The sequence below is a fragment of the Hemiscyllium ocellatum genome, chromosome 14 (genome assembly GCF_020745735.1).
Source record: "Hemiscyllium ocellatum isolate sHemOce1 chromosome 14, sHemOce1.pat.X.cur, whole genome shotgun sequence".
In the NCBI taxonomy this organism is placed as follows: domain Eukaryota; kingdom Metazoa; phylum Chordata; class Chondrichthyes; order Orectolobiformes; family Hemiscylliidae; genus Hemiscyllium; species Hemiscyllium ocellatum.
Window position 1 is genome coordinate 4582980 of NC_083414.1, and position 22709 is coordinate 4605688.

General features: G+C 41.8%; 1 protein-coding gene across 1 annotated transcript in view; it reads right to left on the reverse strand.

Moving 5' to 3' along the window:
* Positions 1–22709, reverse strand: part of LOC132822224 (host cell factor 1-like) — a 115759-nt gene that overhangs the window by 21092 nt on the left and 71958 nt on the right. Inside the window, exons 14-19 of the mRNA XM_060835325.1 lie at positions 20665–20801; positions 19800–19947; positions 14082–14275; positions 10970–11228; positions 9686–9846; positions 5901–6288 (exon numbers count right to left, since the gene is read on the reverse strand). Of these exons, the coding sequence (XP_060691308.1) occupies positions 5901–6288; positions 9686–9846; positions 10970–11228; positions 14082–14275; positions 19800–19947; positions 20665–20801 (1287 nt within the window). The remainder of the gene's footprint in view (positions 1–5900; positions 6289–9685; positions 9847–10969; positions 11229–14081; positions 14276–19799; positions 19948–20664; positions 20802–22709) is intronic.

The window sequence follows — 22709 nt, forward strand, 5'->3', positions numbered from 1 at the left end:
TTGTAGCTGAGAAGTTTAATTTCAAAACTAATTCTTCAGCTCTGAAGGAGGGTCTCTGGACCTGAAATGTTGTCTCTGCTTTCTCTCTACAGATACTGCCAGATCTGCCAAGTTTCTCCAGCAATTTCTGTTTTTGTTTCAGATTTCTAGCAACTGCAGTTTTTTGGATTTTTATAAGGAGATCAGGGTATTTGGAAAAAAAGAACGTAAATGGAGTTAATATACAGGCCATAATCAAATTGCATTGGAGATCAGACAGACCTAATGGCTCCCTATTTATACATTGATCAATGACTGAAACGTTGAGGTGATCATAATAATGCCCAGCCCTGTAAATTTGTTGTCCAGTGGCACTTAATGCTCACATCAAGCATGTAATATTTATGAAAGGATGATCATGAGTTAAATTTAGCTTCAAGCCATTCTTAAGGTCTTGTCCCACTTCGACTCATACAGCATGGAAACAGACACTTTGGTCCAACTCACCCTAGGAAAATGACCGCGGCTATTTACCCAACCCATGCCCCTTATGATTTCATAAACGTCTATACAGTTACCCCTCAGCCTCCAACACTCCAGGGAATACGGCTTCAGCCTATTCTCCCTATAATGCTAACCCTCAATCCTCAACAACTTCCTTGTAAATCTTTTCTGAACTTTAAGTTCAACAACATCTTTCCTATAGCAGAGAGTGTTGAATTAAACTCTGCATTCCAAATGTGGCCTAACCAATGTCCTGTACAGTTGCAATATGGCATCCCAACTCCTAAACACAACGATACTGACCAATAAAGGCAAGAATACCTTCTTCACTATCTGTCTACCTGCAATTCTACTTTCAAGGAACGATGAACCTGCACTCCAAGGTCTCTTTGTATAGCAACACTCCCCAGAACCCTACCATTAAGTGTGTAAATCCTGCCCTGATTTGCCTCATCAAAATGCAACACCCCACATTTACCTAAATTAAACTCTAACAGTCACTCCTCAGCCCATGTGTTTTGAGATCCAATTGTACTCTGAGATAATCTTCTTCACTGTCCATTACACCACTAATTTTGCTGTCATCTGCAAACTTATAATTATATCTCCTTACATTCACATCCAAATCATTTACATAAATGACAAAAACCACTGATCTTGCAGCACTTCAGTGGTCACTTGCCTCCAGTCTGAGAAACAACTTTCCACTATCATCCAGTCTTCTTTTTTCAAGCCATTTTGTATCCAAATGTATCTACTTCTTGGATTCCATGTGATCCAACCTTGTTAACCAGTCTATCATGCAGAGAGTTATTGAACAGCTTGCGGAAGTCCATACAGACCACATCCACCGCTCTGCCTCTTTTGTACTTAGTCATATAGATATACAGCATGGAAAAAGACCCTTCAGTCCAACCGTCCATGCTGACCAGATATCCCAACCCAACCTAGTCCCACCTGCCAGCACCCAGCCCATATCCCTCCAAACCCTTCCTATTCATATATCCATACAAATGCCTCTTAAATTTTGAAATTGTACCAGCCTCCACCACTTCCTCTGGCAGCTCATTTCACACATGCACCACCCTCTGTGTGAAAGAGTTGCCCCTTAGGTCTCTTTTATATCTTTCCCCTCTCACCCTAAACCTATGCCCTCTAGTTCTGGACTCCCCAACCTCAAGGAAAAGACTTTGTCTATTTATCCTATCCATGCCCCTCGTGATTTTACAAACCTCTATAAGATCACCCCTCAGCTTCTGACGCTCCAGGGAAAACAGCCCTAGCCTGTTCAGTCTCTCCCTATAGCTCAAATCCGCCAACCCTGGCAACATCCTTGGAAATTTTTTCTAAACCCTTTCAAGTTTCACGACATCTTTCCAATAGGAAGGAGACCAGAATTGCACACAATATTCCAACAGTGGCCTAACCAACGTCCTGTACAGCCGTAACATGACCTCCCAACTCCTGTACTCAATACTCTGACCAATAAAGGAAAGCATACCAAACGCTGCCTTCACGATCCTATCTACCTGCAACTCCACTTTCAAGGAACTATGAACTTGCACGCCAAGGTCTCTTTGTTCAGCAACACTCCCTAAGACCTTACCATTAAGTGTATAAGTCCTGCTAAGATTTGCTTTCCCAAAATGCAGCACCTCACATTTATCTGAATTAAACTCCATTTGCCACTTCTCAGCCCATTGGCCCATCTGGTTAAGAATCTGTTGTAATCTAAGTTAACCACCTTCGCTGTCCACTACACCTCCAATTTTGGTGTCATCTGCAAACTTACTAACTGTACCTCTTATGTTCACAACCAAATTATTTGTGTAAATGACAAAAAGTAGAGGACCCAGCACAAATCCTTGTTGCACTCCACTGGTCACAGGCCTCCAGTCTGAAAAATAACCCTCCACCACCACCCTCTGTCTTCTACCTTTGAGCTAGTTCTGTATCCAATTGGCTAGTTCTCCAATATTCCGTGAGATCTAACCTTGCTATCTTCAAAAAACTCAATCAAGTTTGTGAGACAATTTCCCCTCACACAAAGCCATGTTCACTATCCCTAATCAGTCCTTGCCTTTCCAAATGCATGTAAAGCTCTGTCCCTCAGAATCTCCTTCAACAACCTACCCATCGCTAATGTCAGACTCATCAGTCTATAGTTCCCTGACTTTTCCTTACCACCTTTCTTAAATAATAGCACCACATAAGCCAAGCTCCAGTCTACCAGCACATACCCATGGCCATTGATGATTCAAATATCTCAGCAAGGGGCCCAGCAATCACTTATCTAGTTCCCACAAAGTTCTGGGACAAACCTGATCTGGATCTGGGGAGTTATCCACTTTTAGGTGTTTTAAGATGTCCAACACCATGTCCTCTGTAATATGTATACTTTTCAAGATATTACTATTTATTTTGAGTCATAAAGATGTACAGCATGGAAAAAGACCCTTCAGTTCTACTCGTCCATGCTAATAAGATATCCTAAACTAATCTAGTTCCATTTGCCAGCACCCGGACCATATCCCTCTAATCTCTTCCTACTCACATACCCATTCAGATGCCTTTTAAATGTTGCAACTGGACCAGCCTCCACCACATCCTCTGTCAGCTCATTCCATACATGCACCACTCTCTGCATGAAAAGGTTGACTCTTTTAAAATCTTTCCCCTCTCACATTAAACCTATGCCCTCTAGTTCTGGACTCCGTACCCCAGGGAAAAGACATTGCCTGTTTCCCCTGCCCATGCCCCTCATGATTTTATAAACCTGTATAAGGTCACCCCTCAGCCTCTAATGCTCCATTGAAAACATCTCAGCTTATTTAGCCTATCCCTATAGCTCAAACCTTCCAACTCTGGCAACATCCTTGTAATTTTTTTCTGAACCCTTTCAAGTTTCACAACACCTTTCCTTTGAAAGGGAGACCAGAATTGCACACAATATTCCAAAAGTGGCCTAACCAATGTCCTGTAGAGCTGCAACATGACCTCCCAACTCTTGTAGTCAATACTCTGACCAATAAAGGAAGGCATACCAAACAACTTTTCACTATCCTATCTACCTGTGACTCCACTTTCAAGGAGCTACGAACCTGCACTCCAAGGTCCCTTTGCTCAGCAACACTCCCCAGGACCTGACCATTAAGTGTACAAGTCCTGCCTGATCTGCCTTTCCAAAATGCAGCATCTCATATTTCTCTAAAATAAACACTATTTGGAACGCTTCAGTTCATCTGATCAAGGTCCCATTGCATTCTGAGGTAACCTTCTTTGCTGTCCACTACACCTCCAATTTTGGTGTCATCTGCAAATTTACTAACAATACCTTCTAAGTTCACATCCAAATCATTTATATATATGACAAAAAGCAGTGGACCCAGCACCGATCCATGTGGCACTCCACTGGTCACAGGCCTCCAGTCTGAAAAGAAACCCTCCAATGCCACGCTCTGGTCGTTTACCTTTGAGCCAGTTCTGTACCCACATGGCTAGTTCTCTCTGTATGCTTTGTGATATAACCTTGCTAACCAGTCTACCATGAGGAACCTTGTCGAATGCCTGACTGAAGTCCATATAGATCATGTTCACTGCTCTGCCCTCAACAATCCTCTTCATAACGTCTTCAAAAAACTCAATCAAGTTCATGAGACTTGATTTTTCATGCACAAAGCCATGTTGACTATCCCTCGTCAGCCCTTGCTTTTCCAAATACATGCAAATCCTGTTCCCTAGGATTCCCTCCAAGAACTTGTCCACCACTGATGTCAGGGTCACCAGTCTATTGTTCTCTGGCTTTTCCTTACCACCTTTAAATAGTGGCATGACATTAGCCAACCTCCAGCATCCCACCTGTGACTATCGATGATACACATGTCTCAGCAAGGGGCCAAGTAATCACTTTCCTGGATTCCCACAGAGTTCTCGGTACACCTGATCAGGTTCTGGGGATTTATCCACCTTTGTGCATTTTAAGAAATCCAGCACCCCCTTCTCTGTAATTTGGATATTTTTCAAGAAGTCACCATCTATTTCCTCACATTCAATATTTCCCATGTCCTTCTCCCAGATCTCTAGCTGTCATATTCTGCTTCACAGTAAACACTTACATAAAAAACTTGTTTTGTATCTCAACCGTTTCCTGTGGTCAGACACACAGTTCGCCTTGAGAATGTGTTGCTCTGAGGAGCATGAGAATCGACATTTCGGGCTGGAGCCGTTCATCAGAAATGAGGGTGGGAGCCTCGGGGGTGGAGTGATAAATGGAAGAGGGGTGAGATTGGGGCGAAGGTAGTTGAGAGTGCAATAGATGGAGGTGAGGTAAAGGTGATAGGTTGGAGAGGAGGGTAGAGCAGATAGGTGGGAAGGAAGATTGACAGGTGGGGCAGGTCATGAGGATGGTGTTGAGCTAGAAGGTTGAAACTGGGGGAGGGGCGGGGAAATTAGGAAACTGGTGAAGTCCACATTAATGCCCTGCGTTTGAAGGGTCCCGAGGCAGAAGATAAGGCGTTCTTCCTCCAGGCGTCAAGTGGTGAAGGAGTAGCAATCTGCCTGACCCATTGTGCTTTTCCAGCAACACACTCTAGACTCTGATGTCCAGTATCTGCAGACCTCACTTGCACACAGTTAGCCTTGATCTTTAATGTGCCCTATTCTCTCCCTCATTACTCTTTTGTCCTTAATGTATTTGTAGAATCTCTTGGCTTCTCTATAAACCTATAGTTAAAAGATGTCTCATGTCCCCTTTTTGCACTCCTCAATTCCCTTTTGTGTACACTCCTACTGCCTCAATACTCCTCTAGAGTATGACTCGATGCTACCTGTCTCAAGCTGTCACATGCCTCTTTTTATTCTTGACCAGAGCTTCAGTTTCTCTAGACATCCAGAAAGTGCCTCTGGACTCTCGTTAATTCATTTTGTAAGCCTCTCAATTTCCAACTCTCACTTATCTGCAAATACCGTCCCCAATCAACTTTTGAAAGTTCTTGCCTAATTTCATCAAAAGTGGCCTTATTCCAATTTAGAACTTTAACTTTTGGATCCAGTTCATCCTTTTCCATCACTATTTTAAAACTGATAGAATTATGATCACTGACCCCAAAATGCTCCCACACTAACACCTTAATCACTTGCCCAACCTTATTTCCCAAGAGAAGATCAAATTTTGCTCCTTGTCTAGTAGGTACACCCACATACTGAGAAAAGAAAATTTTCTTGTAGACACTTAAGTTCCTCTTCATCCAAGCCCTTAACACTTTGGCAGTTTCAGTCTATATTTGGAAAGTTAAATCCCCTACATTAAAATCTTATTGTTCTTGCACAAATCCGAGGTCTTACAAATTTGCTTCTCAATTTCCCACTTACTATTGCTAACCTTGTAGCTGGGAACTCAAACCTCTGTGTACACCTACCTGCAGGGGCAGCCCCTTTAGAGACCAGAGATGTTTGTGTCGCTGTTGTTGCCTTCGCCGCTTCTTCCAGTGCTGCGAAACGGGCTGCTTCCTCAGCGGCAGCTGCTACAGCCAGCTCCTCAGGAGACAGTCCCAGTTCAGCAAGGGTCTCTGGCCGGCTATCAGCCAGCAGCTCTCGGGGAGGGAGGAGCTGATCTTGCTGCAACCTGACTCTAGGTTGAGAATTCAAGGCCGCTGCTGTTTCTTGGTTTGTACTGGAGACCCTAACCGCTATTGTGGCACCAACACCAGTGGAGCTAGTAGGCAGAATCTGTACAGCATTCTGTCCCATTGTAGACACAGAACCTTGCTCAATGCTATTAGACTGTCCTTCAGTTGATGAGATTGCCTGTAGGAACAGAAAAATAATTTCACAGCTCATTTACATTGTAGTAATTAAGTCATGGTGCCAGTTCTAATTGCTGCACAGAACAATTAATCGATTTGAATCTTCAGACGGAATTAGTCAGAAATCTCAGGTGTCTGTTCTCCAGCTTGCTCAGGTTATTATTTAGATGTTCAAGCAAAGGTTCACACAGCTCATATGCATCTTCGCTATAGAAAATAGCAAAGTTGTTCACTCAAACTTCCCTGATCCCCAGTATTGGCTCCCAGCTTCAGTGAAGTGGTGGGGAAGCTCTGAAGCTTTCACTGAGGCGAAGAACTTCATGGAAAATACATGGATGACCACTAGGCAATCAAAATATAATAGACAGTTAATGCAACAACACCCAGAATGCATTCAGTTCTGAATACTCATGAAAGTAATGGTTCATCTGGGGAGTGCAGCATAAGCCATGTTAATGGCACTATTGGGTTGTCAGCTTATGCACAGGTACAAGGAATACCAGAGTGCAATAGTGATACATGATTCAATATTATGGACAAAGATAGGAGTTCTGAAGTAATAGGCATGATTCCAGAATGGTGGATTGCCTCCCTGGTGCCATAATCAAGAATGTGACTGAGGGGCGTGAGATGGGAGGGTGAACAGTCAGCAGGTCTTTGGTATAAATGATACAGGTATTAAGGAGGTAGTCTTCCAGGCAGAGTTTAGGGTGTCAGGTGGAATAGGACCTCAAAAGTAATCTCCAGATTACTCCCAACACCACATACAAACAAGTTGAGAAATAGGAGAATAAAGGGGATGAATGTGGGACTGGAAAGGTGGTGCAACAATGAATTCTTGAGAACCTTGAGTAACTGAACAGCTTCAACCCGAATAGAGCTGGAATGGAATTCCTTACAAAACATTTCACTCATGCCATCATGAGGGTTTAAACCAATTTGGCAGGGATGGAGGAACCAGGATGAAAGGAGCACCAAGGTGCAGAAAATACTAGCACTAGAATAAGGGATAATAAATTAATAGGAGGGTAAGGGAGAAAGTAACTGTCCAAATCAAGGTTACTCTGCATATAGTTGAGTGCATGGAGTGTGGTAAATAAAATTGATAAGTTACACATGCAGGTTGCTATGTTGAAATGCAATGCTCTAATGGAATGCTCTGATGCAATAATGGAGACCTGGTTCAAAGAAAGGCAGGGCTAAGTTCTTAAATATTTCTGGAAACAAAGTATTCGGGTGTGAAAGAAAAAGGGCAGAGGTAGCAGTATTGATTGCTTTGTTGGGCTAGAGGAAGGATTGTCGCAGTGTTCTCCAGTGATCAGCATTGGGACTCAAGCTTTCCTTGATCATTTGATCTTCGTGTACATAACACAATTTCAATGTTTGCAGATGATACAAAACTTGGAAGCATTGTGAATTGAGAGGATGGTGCACAACTTCAAAGGACAAGTCAATGGATTGGCCAGACAAGTGTGTACTATTGCCAAGTGTTATGGATGATACAAATATAAGAGAGAACACAAATAGTGATAACACAAAACATATAGAGGGATATAAGCAGGTTGAGTGAGTGGGTAAAAAAATTAAGAGATGGAATAGAGTATGGGGATATGTAAGGTTATGCATTTTGGCAGGATGAACAGAGAAGCTGAATATATCATATGAATACAGGAAAATTCTAGAAAGCTTCAGCAAAAGAGGAATTTGAGTGTCCTTGTGCAATATACCAAAAGCTAGCAGGTAACAGGGAAGGGAATGTCAGTCTTCATTTCAAAGAAAATGTAGTATAAAAATAGGGAAGTCTTGATTCAAAGCATAAGTTATCATGAACTGTTTTGATCCTGTTATCTAAGATAGACAGGACTGGAGGCAGAGAAGGTTCACTAAGTTGATCCCGAGATTGTCTCAGGAGAACAAGTTGTATGGGGTGGGCCTATACTCATGACAGTTTAGAGCATGACAGGTGGCTTTACTGAAAACATACAAAATGCTTAGGAGCTTGCAAGGTTAGATATGGAGAGGCTGATTTCCCTTGTGGGTCAGTCTAAGACCAAAGTACATAATCTCAGACTAAGGGGCCACCCAGTTCGGGCAGAGATGAGGTGGAATGTTTCCCTCAGAGTGTGGTGAATCTGTAGAATTTTATTTAAATTACAGAGGGCTGTGGATCCTGGTTCATTAACTATATTGAAGGATAAATCAGCAAGGGAATCAAGGGTTATGTGGAATGAAAGAAAAGTGAGTTGAGGATTCATAGAGCTGTACAGCATGGAAACAGACCCTTCGGTCCAACTCGTCCATGCCAACCAGGTATTCCAACCCAATCTAGTCCCACCTGCCAGTATGCAGCCCATATCCCTCCAAACCCTTCCTATTCATATACCCATCCAAATGCCTCTTAAATGTTGCAATTGTACCAGCCTCCACCACATCCTCTGGCAGCTTATTCCATACATGTACCACCCTTTGCGTGAAAACGTTACACCTAAGGTCTCTGTTATATTTTGCCCCTCTCACTCTAAACCTATGCCCTCTAGCTCTGAACTCCCCCCACCCAAGGGAAAAGACTTTGTCTATTTATCCTATCCATGTCCCTCATGATTTCATAAACCTCTGTAAGGTCACCCCTCAGCTGATCTCACCGAATTGCAGAACAGACTCAATGAACCGAATGGCCTCATTCTGCTCTATGTTATGGTCACACCATCTCACAGTCAACCACATGCTCACTATGCTTCAAATTTAAGGTTTTCCCTCTTGATTAAATTCCTTCAGCACTTCACCTTTTAAGCTCTATAACTTAGGTGACCTCTGCAATTCTCAGATCTATTCGCCTGTGCCCCGCCCCCATTTTTTCCCCACTCCACCACTGTGGCTGTCCCTTCAATCATCTAGATGCCATGCTCTAGAATTAACTTAAACCCCCCAGCCTCCCTTTTCTTACCCATGATCTCTCTGACAAAGCTTTCACCCACATTCTACCTCATTTTTGTCTGATTATGTGAAGCATAAATGTTTCTGTAAATTAAAGTTAAAATTTAATTCAAGGTCTAAATTCTTTTACTCCAAGTATAGAGGTTGTTTGTTTTCTGTGGATTACAGCAGTATCTGGTTCTGTATGGCCAAGTACAATGAACGAAGCACCACTTGAATCAGGCTTTGCGTGCCAGGCCATGCCATACTCTGATTAATACAATTTACATCTAATTGTTTTGAAGTCCCATCTGAAACATGGCTCCTCCAACATTTGCTATGTACAGCTCTACAGTGCTAGTAGTCTACATCTTGTGTCAGAGGACACTGTTTAATGATTGCTTGCTATCCAAAAGCATTTACTTGAGTTTTAAGCCCACATCCCCGTACAGTCCCAAATCCTATGGATTTCTTCCTTGCCTTACCTGTGTGGAAGGTCCAGGGGCAGGTGTGGATTGTGTTACCATGGTAACTGCCCCACTCTGTGCTGTAGATGCAGTGGTTGCAGTGTTTGTTGTTCCAGCTGTTGCTGTTTCACCATGCACACTTTCAGGAATACCTTGTGCATTCATGGCAGGTGGCTGGACTGCAGAGTTGGATGAGCACAAAAAAAGATGATGATTAAACATTAAGTTAAGTTACAGTTTCAATTATGTAACAAGCTTTACTTAACACATGCCTCAACGCAGTGTAGAAACAAAATGTGCTACACAACACAAGACCTCCCATGATAAATTCACCATCATAGTTGAAACAAAAAGGCTCGCTTTTATATATAGTCTTCTACAATCTCAGGACACATGACAGCCAGTGAAATACTACTGAAGCAACGTAGCAGACGTTGTTACTGAAGTCACTGTAGCAACGTAGGAGACATGGCAACTAAATTACACACTACAATCTCCCACAAACAGCAGTGCAATAATGACCAGAATAAGCTGCTTGGCTTTTCCAGATTAAGGGATAACTATTGACAACATCAGTGATGGAAACTCGCCTGCTCTTTAAATTAGCACAATGGCATCTTTTACATTCAGAGAACATACAAGGTCTTGATTTAATGCCTTGTTTGAAGGACAGTGCATCCAGCAATGCAGCATTGCATTAACAGCTTTAACCCTTTAAACCCTTGTGCATTTCAGTCCCTAGGGTTTGACTTTTTCACACAGAGGATGGTATCTACGTGGAACGAGTAGCCAGCAGAAGTGGTACAGGCAGATATAATTACAACATTTATAATTATTTGGATAGGAAAGGTTTAGAGGGGTTATAGGCCAATTAGACTAGTTCAGAATTGGAGATTGGTTGCCATGGATGAGTTGGGGTGAAACACCTGTTTCCACGCTACTTGCCTCTACAAACTTATAGCCTGAATCCACAATTTCTGAATCAGAGGCAAGTCTGCCTCCAACTGAACCACAGCTGACAGTACTCTGTTATGAGCAGTTAATTCACAACAAATTATTACAGTTCTGAGGAAGGGTCACTTGACATATGCATGAAATATGTAACTGACATACAAGCATAAGAATGGGATGCCATTCAGTCTTTTGAGCCTGTTCCACTATTCAATTAGATATTGGCTGATCTGAATCAAAACGTCATCTATTTGCCTTAGTTCTGTGGGTCACAGAAGTGATCAGCAAAAATAACCATTAAATCAGTAAACCAAAGTATTCCTAATGTTCTTGTTCCTCTGGTATACTTGCCTTGGTTTGCTGCAATGTTTGCTGTAGTAGTTGTAGATGTGTTGGTGGTGTTGGTTTCTGACGTCTCATGGGGAGGATTTGAACATCTGACTGGCATTTCAACAAACTCAAGTCTGTGGGTCTGAGTTTCTGAATTCACAGTAGCAACTCGAGGTGCCGCCACCAAAGCTGATCCTGAGTTTACAAGCTGCTGCGCTTGTTGTGCAACCATGCCACCAGGGGAGGCGACAATCGTGACACGGTTTGGCTCAGACACAGGCTGAAAGGAGAAAAATTCACAGACACAGGTAAGAGATGCAAAAAGGAGAAACAATGCCAATGAGACAATGCACAGGTGAGGAATATCCAAACAAATCAGAGTGATGAATCAGTGGGCAAATATGATGCAGACTACGATATAAGATAAAAACACCTGGTTTGCACAAAGCTAATTTCAGTTCAGAGGCTGTTATAGCTGGCTATGAGTTAGTGACGAATTTGTTACTCCTTACATTTCTCTTTTAATTTGCATTTTTGGACAGTATTATTCATAAAACCACAGTGCCAGTAACACTACAAATTGTGGCTCCCTTTTACCAGTGGAGTATCCACAGACCTAGAAATATAGATTTACGGACACGTGGGAGTCGAGTATAGAGATCAACCTCCGCTTTAGAATAGTGAAACCCAACATGAGGCTTAATTTCAGCAAGTGGGTCGTGTATTTTCCCCCTTTATTCTTTCATAGGATATGGGTATTTGTTGGAAGGCCAATGTCTGTTGTCCATCCCTAAATGCCATTGGTTAGGCCATTTCAGAGGGCAGCTAAGAGTCAAGCACATTGTTATGGATCTGGAGTTATATGTAATCACAGAAGATTGGTCTGCAGGTACAACAAGTAATTAGGAAGGCAAATGGAATTTTGTCCTTCATTGTTAAAAGGGATTGAGTTTAAAAGCAGGGAGATTATGTTGCAGTTGTACAGGGTGATAGTGAGGCCATACCTGGAGGACTGCGTACAGTTTTGGTCTCCTTATTTGAGGAAGGATGTACTGGCACTGAAGGGGGTATAGATGAGGTTCACTAGGTTGATTCTGGAGTTGAGAGGGTTGGCTTATGAGGAGAGACTGAGTAGACTGGGATTATATTCATTGGAATTTCTCAGAATGAATAGGGGATCTTACAGAAACATATAAAATTATGAAGGGAATCGATAAGATTGAAGTAGAGAGAATGTTTCCACTGGCCAGTGAAACTAGGACAAGAGGACATAGCCTCAAAATGAGGAGGAGCAGATTTATGACTGAATTAAGAAGAAACTTCTTCACCCAGAGTACTGTAAATCTATGGAATTCCCTGCCAAGTGAAGTAGTTGACGTTATTGCAGTAGACGTTTTTAAAGTCAGAGTTTTTTTGAACAATAAACAAAAGAAGGGATATGGTGAGAGGGCAGATAAGTGGAGCTGAGTCCATGAAAAGATCAGCTATGATTTTATCGAATGGCAGAGCACGCTCGAGGGGCCTGGTGTCCTATTCCTTCTCCTAGTTTTTAAATCAGGCTTAGGATGCAAACTTCCTTCCCTAGAGGGCATTACCCAAAGTGTGTTCTTCCTACACGTGATGATAGTTTCATTGTTACCATTACAAATCCTGGAACGTGCTCCTCAACATCATAGTGGGTCTACTCAAACTTGGGTTGGAGTGGTTCAAGTTGTTATGAAGGTGTAGGCGCATACTGTACCTTTAAGAGAGAATGAAAGCTGGCAAGGACTGACTGAAAGCACAGAGTGTGCTGAATAATTAAAAAAATGCAACATTTGGTTGTGAAGCAAATAGGTGGAGCTGGGTGCCATGGTACATAACAAATTTGAATTCGGCCAGTTTAAATTATGCCCCAAGATACCAAAATCCAATCAAATTTGAATTTGAATATTTTGATGACATCAAACCAATGAGACAGTCCAATGTTTTGGGGTATATAAAAATCGGGTATTTTGAATAGTTGGGGAGAAAGGCAAAGAGCAGCTAAGCAGTCTGCTAGCAGAATAGCTCTCTGAAAGGTACCTGTCCGTAAAAAATTTGTGCAGAAGACCAAAGAAAAGATAACCCAGGAAAATCTACAGGGGCGAATCAACCCCGCTGGCTGGTTTTGAAACGTGATTTGTTTTTGTAAATCTTAATTGGGATTTTTATTGGATCAGTATTGTAGGGTGGGAGATAAAAGACACGTTTAAGAGAAAGGAGTTGTAAATAGTTGCGGTCTAATGTTCTCCTTTGGATTTAAAAGAATAAAATGGTTAAACTTTTCTTTAAATAGCAACATTTGGGGTAGTTCTTGCCACTTAAAATTTAACAGATTATGGTGCGAGGTGTATTTTTCTGTATGTCTGGTTTAAATTAGCCAAGGGGTTTACTCAATATTGTAACAAAGTAAGCATTTCAACACTAACTTCTCAAGGGCAATGAAGGATAATCAATAACTGCAGGCCCAGCCAGTAACATCAACATCCCATGAATGATAAACAAAATTGAGACACACTTTGTACTCAACATTTATTAATTGCATTTTAAATACTATCACAATTCTATTCGAGTCTCTGGATTATTCGTTCAGTGACATTAACATGATACCATTTATAGAATTTTTATAGAGTGGGGAAAACAGGCCCTTCGGCCCAACAAGTCCACACTGACTCTCCAAAGAGTGACCCACCCAGACACATTCCCCTACTCTATCTTACCCCTAACCTACACTTTCCTGAACACAATGGGCAATTTAGCATGGCTAATTAACCTAACCTGCACATCTTTAAACTGTGAGAGGAAATTGGTACACCCGGAGAAAACCCATGCAGACACTGGTAGAATGTGCAAACTCCACACAAAGCGTCGCCCAAGGCTAGAATTGAACCTGGATCCCTGGTGCTGTGAGGGAACAGTGCGAACCCACTGAGCCACAATGCCATCTTTAGGCTAAAGGACAGTACTAACATGGTAGACATTGCATTCCCATTGTTTGTTTCGAGGACCCAGAGGGTTGTTTAGCAGCCAAGCCTCATTATCTTGTCAAAGTCACAACATTTCCATTGAACTGAAATTACAGTAACATTTTGAAAGTTTGGGTCTTTCCTACCTGAATGGTGATGATGGGGGAAGTAGCTCCAGTTACAGCAGTAAGTTTCTGAGTGGTGTTAGGGGAAGCACTGATTATCTGGCCCGTAAGGTTGGCAATGGTACCAAGAGTGGCAATGGGAGTGTTGAGTGTTGGTGAAACGGTGGACACTCCTGCAAGTGTTGTACCTGCTATCGTCCCCAATGTACTTGCACCTAAAGACAATTATGACAAGACTTGAACAACACAGTTTACAATCAATTCCCAAACATCAAAATAAAAAAATATACAAGTGAACCAAATTCCATTTTAAGTTACATTTCTTTGAGAAATACTTGCAGACTCCTGTTCAATTTCTGTTTTTTGGCAAGTTTTTTCATTGTCTATTCCTTGTCTATTTGGCCTGACACATGAAGAAGGGACAAACACAGGTGAGAACATAGCTCTTGTAGCAACTCCCAAGGATCTGGGATTGTATATAGATGTTGAGTACAAACTCTTGCTCGTACTTTTCCAACCTCTGGTCTATGCAGTCAATTACAGTGACATGCTGACTGACTCACTAGAGAATGATTGATCAAAAACAAGATCTTCCCGGCCTCTATATAGGGTACAGCAAGACTGCATGCATATTTGCATGCTGAGCCATGATCTGAGCAGGTTTCCTGCTAATCATTCAAAATCACGTTGTCCTAAAAAGAATTGAAAGCAAGATTCTCATCAGCCACACTCTTCTGCTGGATGAAGTTAGACCTTCTCTTCATCCCTCAAAAATAAAAAGAAAAAACCCCTTGGCTCCTTTATTCTTGCACATCTGGCCTCGTATCCAACTTTTATTTCTCCTCCAAAGTCCTCGAATATATTGTCATCTTCTAAATCCATTCTCATCTTACCATCACTATGATTCAGTCATTCTAATCAGGTTTCCCTCCACAGCACTGACTGTCTCAAAGTCATAAATGACATCCTATGTGAATGAAACAAAAGGCAAGTGTTTCATCCTTGTCCTTCTCCAGATGTCTACAGTCTTTGAACAGGGGCTGGAGGATCACATCAATGTTATTATTTGGGTTGCACATGCCATAGATAAGAATGAAAACACAAATCACAGAATCACTTGAACTGACTTCTTTTCCTGCTCCCTTTATGGTTATTCTGGGGTCCCTCAAGAATCTATTCTCGATCCTTGCCCATTTCTCATCTATTTACCGCCACTTGGATAAAAGTCGGTCTCACAGTCTTCATGCATGTACTGATGGCACCAAACTCTACCTCACCATCAGCCCTCTGAATTCCTCCACTGTTGCTAAAATATCAGATTATTTATTTGACATCCAATCCTGGTTAAGCAGAAATTCCCTCCAATTAAATATTGGAAAGGTCAGACTTGCTGTTTCCAATCTCCGCTACAAACTCCATTCCTTCAATACTACCTCTATTGGTCTCCTTGTCAACAGTCAGCTTAAGCCAGTCTGAATGCAATCTTGGTGTTGCAGTTGATGAGATGTGCTTCTGACCTCAATTGTGCTATCACTATAATTACCTATTATAATACTGTAATACTGCTTTACTTGCCCATGTCTCAGTTAATCTACTACTGAAAAGTTAATTCAATCCTTTACCAACTCCTCTAGACTACATTATTCTGACATACTTCAGGCTGCTTTGCCACAATCTACTCTCCATCCTCCATAAACAAGTGGTCATCCAAATCTCTGCTACTCATGCCTTACCTTGCAACAAATTCCATTTTCTGAGCAACACCAAACCACACTGGGTCACAATCAAGCAACATCTTTAAGGCTCCTACACTCATTTTCAAATCCAGCAATAGCCTTGCTTCCCCAGTCTATGCAATGTCCTATCCTACAATATTGATACTCTCCTGATTTTGACTGTTCATGCATTGCCAATCAGAATCGCACCTCTGCTGGGGGCTGTGCTTTCAATTGCCTAAGCCCAGAGCACTGGAATACACACTTGCCTCTCCAGCTCATTTTCCCCATTAGGGCACTCCTTATCTCTTGAAGCAAGCTCTTGGTCATCTGACCAAACATCATTTCACATGGCTCAGAAGCTCATGGTTTTAAAATACTCCTGTGAAGTGCCTTCAGTAATTTGTTATGTTAAAGACAGTATACAGCGGAACCTCAACTATCCAAATATCGGATTAACCGGCAAGATCGCAAGGTCCTGATAATTGGCTAACTCCAGCATTTGATTATCCAGAATTCGATTAACCGAACGAAACACTCCCCGCCCGTGTGCTTTGCATAATCGAGGTTCCTCTGTACTAATAGAAGCTGCAGCTGTACTCAGGGCATCAGAGTGACACCTTCTTTCTCTCCACTGTCTTGCCCTAATTAGATGCAATTTACTAAAATTGCAAGTGGAATCTTGTTGGGCCTCTCCATCTTAGGACAGCAGTATTGCAGCTTGCCGTGACTCTCCACCTGCTTTTCACATACTCAACTGTTCTCTCATCTCCAGCTTCGAAGTCCACGTCTTCCATCCCTTCCTAGCCATGCTCCTTGGTAAACATCATTAACAGCAAGTGATAGACAGAGCTAAGTGATCCCACAAGCAACAGATCAGATCTAAGCTGTGCAGTCCTACCACATCCAGTTGTGAATGGCGGAGCAGTATCCACAAATATCCTGAATGATGGAAAATTAATGCAAACAAGTCGGCTGAAACATTCGCAGCAATCTTCAGCCAGATGTGCTGAATGGATTATCCAACTTGGCCCCCTCCAATGGTGTCCAGTATAATGATATCAGTTTTTAGCCACTTCGATTCACTCCATGTGAATTAAAGAAATGGTTAGAGACACTGATACTGCAAAGGCAATGGGCCCTGACAACATTCCGGCAATAGTAGTGAAAACTTGTGCTCCAGAAAATGCCGCTCCCCTAGCCAAGCTGTTCCACAAAGATACAACACTGGCATCTACCCGACAATGTGGAAAATTGCCCAGGTATGTCCTGTCCATAAAAAGCAGGATAAATCCAAATCGGCCCATTACTGCCTTTAGTCTACTCTCTATCATCAGTAAAGTGATACAAGATGACATCAACAGGGCTATCAAGCAGCACCTGCTCAGCGACGCTCAGTTTGAGTTCCACCAGGGCCAATCAGCTCCTGACCTCATTACAGCCTTGGTTCAAACATGGATAAAAGAGCTGGATTCCTGAGGAGAGGGGAGGATGACAATCCTTGACATCAAGGCTGCATTTGACAGAGTGTGGCATCAAGGAGACCTAGAAAAACTGGAATCAATGGGTATCAGGGGAAAACTCACTGGTTGGTGGAGTCGTATCTGACACATAGGAAGATGGCTGTGGTAGTTGGAGGTCAGCTCCAGGACATCTCTGCAGGAGTTCTTCAGGGTAGTGTTCTCAGCCTAACCATCCTTCGTTGCTTAATCAATGACCTTCCCTCCATCATAAAGGTCAGAAGTGGGGATATTCACTGATGATTGTTTAATGTTCAGCACCGTTTGCAACTCCTCAGATACTGATGCAGTCCATTTCAAATGGAACAAGATCTGGACAATATCCAGGCTTGGGCTGACAACTGGTGCTGGAAGAGCACAGCAGTTCAGGCAGCATCCAAAGTGCAGCGAAATCGACGTTTTGGGCAAAAGCCCTTCATCAGGAATAAAAGGCAGTGAGCTCGCTTCAGGCTCACTGCCTTTATTCCTGATGGAGGGCTTTTGCCCAAAACGTCGATTTCGCTGCACTTTGGATGCTGCCTGAACTGCTGTGCTCTTCCAGCACCACTAATTCAGAATCTGGTTTCCAGCATCTGCAGTCATTGTTTTTACCTTGGGCTGACAACTGGCAAGTAGCACTCAAAGCAATTTATATAATCTGGGACAAAGCAGACCAATTGACTAATACCACATTAATTCCCTTCTCAACAGATATGATAGGGTCAGGTGTGCACCATCAATGAGGTATATTGCAGAAATTCAGCAAGTCTCCATTGATAGCACCTTCCAAGCCATGACCATCAGCCTTTAGAAGGTGAAAAGTGCAGCAGATAAATGGGAATATCTGCATCTGCAAATTCCTCTCCAAGGCACTCACCATCTTGACTTAGATCTAGAATGCCATTCCTTCAGTATCACAATTTCAAAATCCTGGAACCTCTTCCCGATAGCATTGTGTGTATCTACACCAAAATGACTGCAGTGGTTCAAGACGACAGCTTATTATCACCTTTCCAAGGGAAACTAGGAATGGGCAAGAAATGTTGGCCCACCTAGTGACGGCCGCTTTTCTTGAATAAGAAAAGCAATTTAAAAGGGAGGGTGGCTGGATTGTACCTGCTACATGAATAGGAAAGGCTTAAGAGGGATATGGGCTAAACACAGGCAAATGGGATCAATTTAGTTTGAGAAACTTGGTCACCATGGACACGTTGGACCAAAGGGTCTGCTTCCATGCTGTACCACTATGATTCTACATAAACGTGGTCAAATCTTCCCTACTACTTTGGGATAATGTGGACAGAAAAGGACAACCCACACATATTCTCTCCATTATAAACCATCTCTTTTGATCAAAATGTTCTAAGCCTTCCACACCTGCAAAATTAAGTCAACAGAACCAATAGATTTTCTTCAGCTTTGGAAAAACAAATCACACTGTACGTATTGTGCTTCTCTCCCCAATGTCAGTTCCCCAAAATTATTTTAATTCAAATTTTCAACAAGGTGCACTTATCAATTCTCTCATACCCCAACACTCCATTACATAATTTTCAGTTCAACACCTGGGGGCAGATAATGATTTCCTTTGATCAAAATCTATTCACCCTATTAAAAAAGGGTTTTTTGACCACTTTGTTCTTTTCTATAAATCAACCAATGGTCAACTTTCTGCCCCTTTCAGATGCTGAACAATTTGCCACCAAACTGCGCCATCCATACCCTAATACCATAACTTTTAAAAAATTCTTCCTGTTCTTTTCAGTTCCGTTGTAGGACTGCTCTTCTCAAGGTCATACATGCCTTCTTTCAGTATCACTGTGGTACCTCTTTCATCCTTGTTCCCCTCAGCTGTTGTGGGATTTAATCATTTTGCATGCACCACTGTCATTTATCTGTGGTATTGATCCCTTGATTCCACGCCACTGTAGTGAGCATATCTGTACCACTGTCCTCTCAGTCAAGACATCAAGAAAGGATACATTCACTTCTAATGATGCCCTCAGCCAGGCCCTAACGTTAAACATAATCTGTTCAATACTTTGCTAATCTTCTAATTACACCATGCATAAACTGAATGATCATCTCATTTGTTATTGTACAATGGCAAAATTTGGGACAATGTTTACAATCCTTAAGTTCTTCCACAATTCCTTACAAAACGTCATTCCTCCCTTTCTTTGTAATTTCTGCCAGTTTTAAAATATGAACGCACTATCTTATTCTCCAACTGTGGTATCAACTCAGTTCTTCCTTCTGTTCAATCCATAGCCAGCTGGGCCCACTTCACAATGGTCTCCTTAAAAGCCTTTGTTCTGTTATTCACTTCCTTGGAAATGGATTAAAATATATCTTTTTGACCACATCTTTGGTCAATTTGCCCAACCCACAACCAACACTGCTTGGTGCCTTTTACTCCAAATGTAATGAATGTTGCAAAACATTTAAGAAAGAAGGCATAAATATGTCATATGGTGTTAGCAGACTGCTTAACAAAAGCTATCAATACATGGTGTTGGTCATACCTGTGGTCCCTTTCACTACCAAAGTTGTAAGTGCTGGTTTGGCGGCAGATACAGTTACTGGAGTGATCAGTCTGACACCAGTCACTGGTGTTCCAGATAACGTTCGCAGGATAGTGCCAGGCTGTCCTGCAGCACCTTTCAGCAACACCTAGGGGGGAGTCAGGAGAAGGGAAAGGCGTTTAAATTACACAAGCAGGCAAAAGCATATACTAATCAATGCTCAAAATCATCAAAATAATAAGATGAAGCCTTTTTTGACTCAATCCTACTTTCCAGGAACGTTAGCAGTTTTGGCATCAAGGTATCTGCTCTGAATGAGTCATTTTGTACTAATATCTACATGCAGAAAAGAAAGCGAGACATTTTCTTGGCAAATGTGTTAAATGGTTTCTGTTGGACTTGTAAAGAAAAAAACACATCAAAGCAGATCATCAAGGCAAACATCAGAAATAACTTCCAATCTTTGAATTGATGGATGACTCAGAAAACTTTCCTACTCATTTATTTCTCATCAACATCTCCATTTCCCAACACTTCATATACTACAATGTTCAAGACTTTGCTTCTCGCACCCTGCCATGTTGCCTCCACACTCTCAATTTCTTACGAGGAATTTATCCAAGCTCTCTCCAGTAATTAGGATATTCCACAACCTAGGCCAAGTTCTATACTATAATCTTCCTGTGCAGTTGGATTTCTTTGCAAAGGAAAAAAAAGAAGCAAGTCTTGTGCACTGCCCATTTAAAACTACCTAATCCGTGGTGTTTGAGATTGTTATCCATATTACTTTTCCTTTTGAGAAAATGGGCAAGGAAAGAATTTTAAATCAGAAAATGATTCACAGCAGTCCATATCCTGTACCAACCTGGGTAAGTCCCTGTTGCCCTGTCTGCAGTTTGGGTACAGCAGTGATGAATTTTGTTGGTGTTCCAGTTCCGGAGGTCATTACTTTTGTAGTGATGATGGTAATTGGGGATTTCATACCAGGACTTCCTGTTACACCTGAAATGGAAAGCGCAGAAAATATAGTGAAATTAAAATCACTCACCACACTCAGGCATGAATTCTTAGTACATTCACCTATAGGTGAAGACGACAGAAATTGCTGAAGAAATTCAGCAAGTCTGGCAGCATTTACGTAAAAGCAGAGTTAATGTTTACAGCCCAGTGACCCTTCTTCAGAACAAAGGGTGAAATAAAGAAGGGACACTGGGCTAGAAACGCTAACTCTGCTTTCTGTCCGCAGATGCTGTCAGACCTGCTGAGTTTCTCCAGTAATTTCTGTTTTTGCTTTAAAGTGTAGTCACTTGTTGCTGTGTAGGGAAGGTAGTAGCTATTTTATATTTAGCAAGAACCTACAAAAACCAAAACTAACTAATTACCAGATAATCTGATTTAGTGACATTGCTTGAGGAACAACTATTTGAACATTCATCTATCGAATTGAGGGAAAAATATTTCATTATTTTAGCCCATACAATAACTTCATAGTGGAATTGTCCCAAATTCTTGTCCTCCAGTCCTTGAAAGCAATAAACAAAACAAGGCTGGCATAGTTATCTTTTTAAAACTTTCCTCCTCCCAATGTGGCCGAATGATGTCACCTTCATTGTTGTGGCACTATTTCCTGGACAGAACTGACTTCCTTTTTCTGAAGATGCTAAAATGGGTGTTAGGCATAAATCCTTATCCTCCATCAAACCTGCCATCATTCAGCTCACAGCGTTGGCAGGCAACATTATTTGGCAACTAAGTACCTGTAGCCAAGTACTGCCTCAGATACTTTCAAGGGCTGTCCCACCTAGGAGGGGGTAAACATATTTTTGATGCTTAAAACACTAAGGTGGTACAAATCAGGAGCATATGCCTCTCAAGTTAAAAATCATGAGGTGAAATCTTATTCAAAGCTCTTATTGGATACAGTTGAAACATAACAGTCTATCTGGACTGAATGCAGCACCAACATGCGATCATACACAAAAGAAGAAAGAAACTCAGAGCTCACTTGCTCACCTTTCACCAAACAACTGACACTCTCATGGGAGACCTGCTGCTTAGCTTGTTCCCACCTCATGTTCATATCTATGAATCAGGACACCTGGATTCAAGTCTCACCTGCTCCAAAGATGTAGAATAATAGTTTTGAGCAGGTGGTTTAGAAAATATCCACAATTATCAGTTTCCAACTTCTGCTTTGGATATTGATTCAACTAGTTGGGGAGAAGCCAGCTCAAAAGAACAAAACACTTCTCAGCTGTTTACCTGCTTCTTGAGAATTAACCTTGTTATGGGTCCAGTGTGGTGCAAGGCAGAAGTAGTGGCAGAATTCACATGTCCCAGTGCTATCCTACACTTGCACCTTGAGGATGCTTAGTGGGTGGTCATTCATCAGAAAATAGTTCTGGCCAAACAGTCAAGAAATGTTAAGGATAGCCCATGAAATTTCTATGGCAAAGCATGTCAAAAGACTTTTTCAGAAGACCCAAATAAATACAAATCAAAATTTTAATTAGTCAGGTCTTCACTGGAAGATGGTGCAGTTTTGTTAAATGTGCCATATGTGACAGATGGTGGAAAAACCACAACCTACAATCAAACAGGCACCTCTAATTATCAAACAAAGACAGATAATACTGGACAATCTCAGCAAGTGAGGCAGCATCTGTGGAGAGACAAAGAGAATTAAATTTTCAAGTCTGATATGACCGTTCATGACCTTTGCCAAAAACTGGCACCACCTGTATTCTATGCTAATATGGATATGGCTAGTCAGTTCCAAGAGACCATTCCCTCGACAACAATTATCGTTAAGAGAATGGGAACAAAGCTACCTAGTTCTTTGTGCAGTATTGATTATCAACAGATCCAGTTGGATCAAGGTTCCAAATTTATGTTTAAACCTTTTCAAAA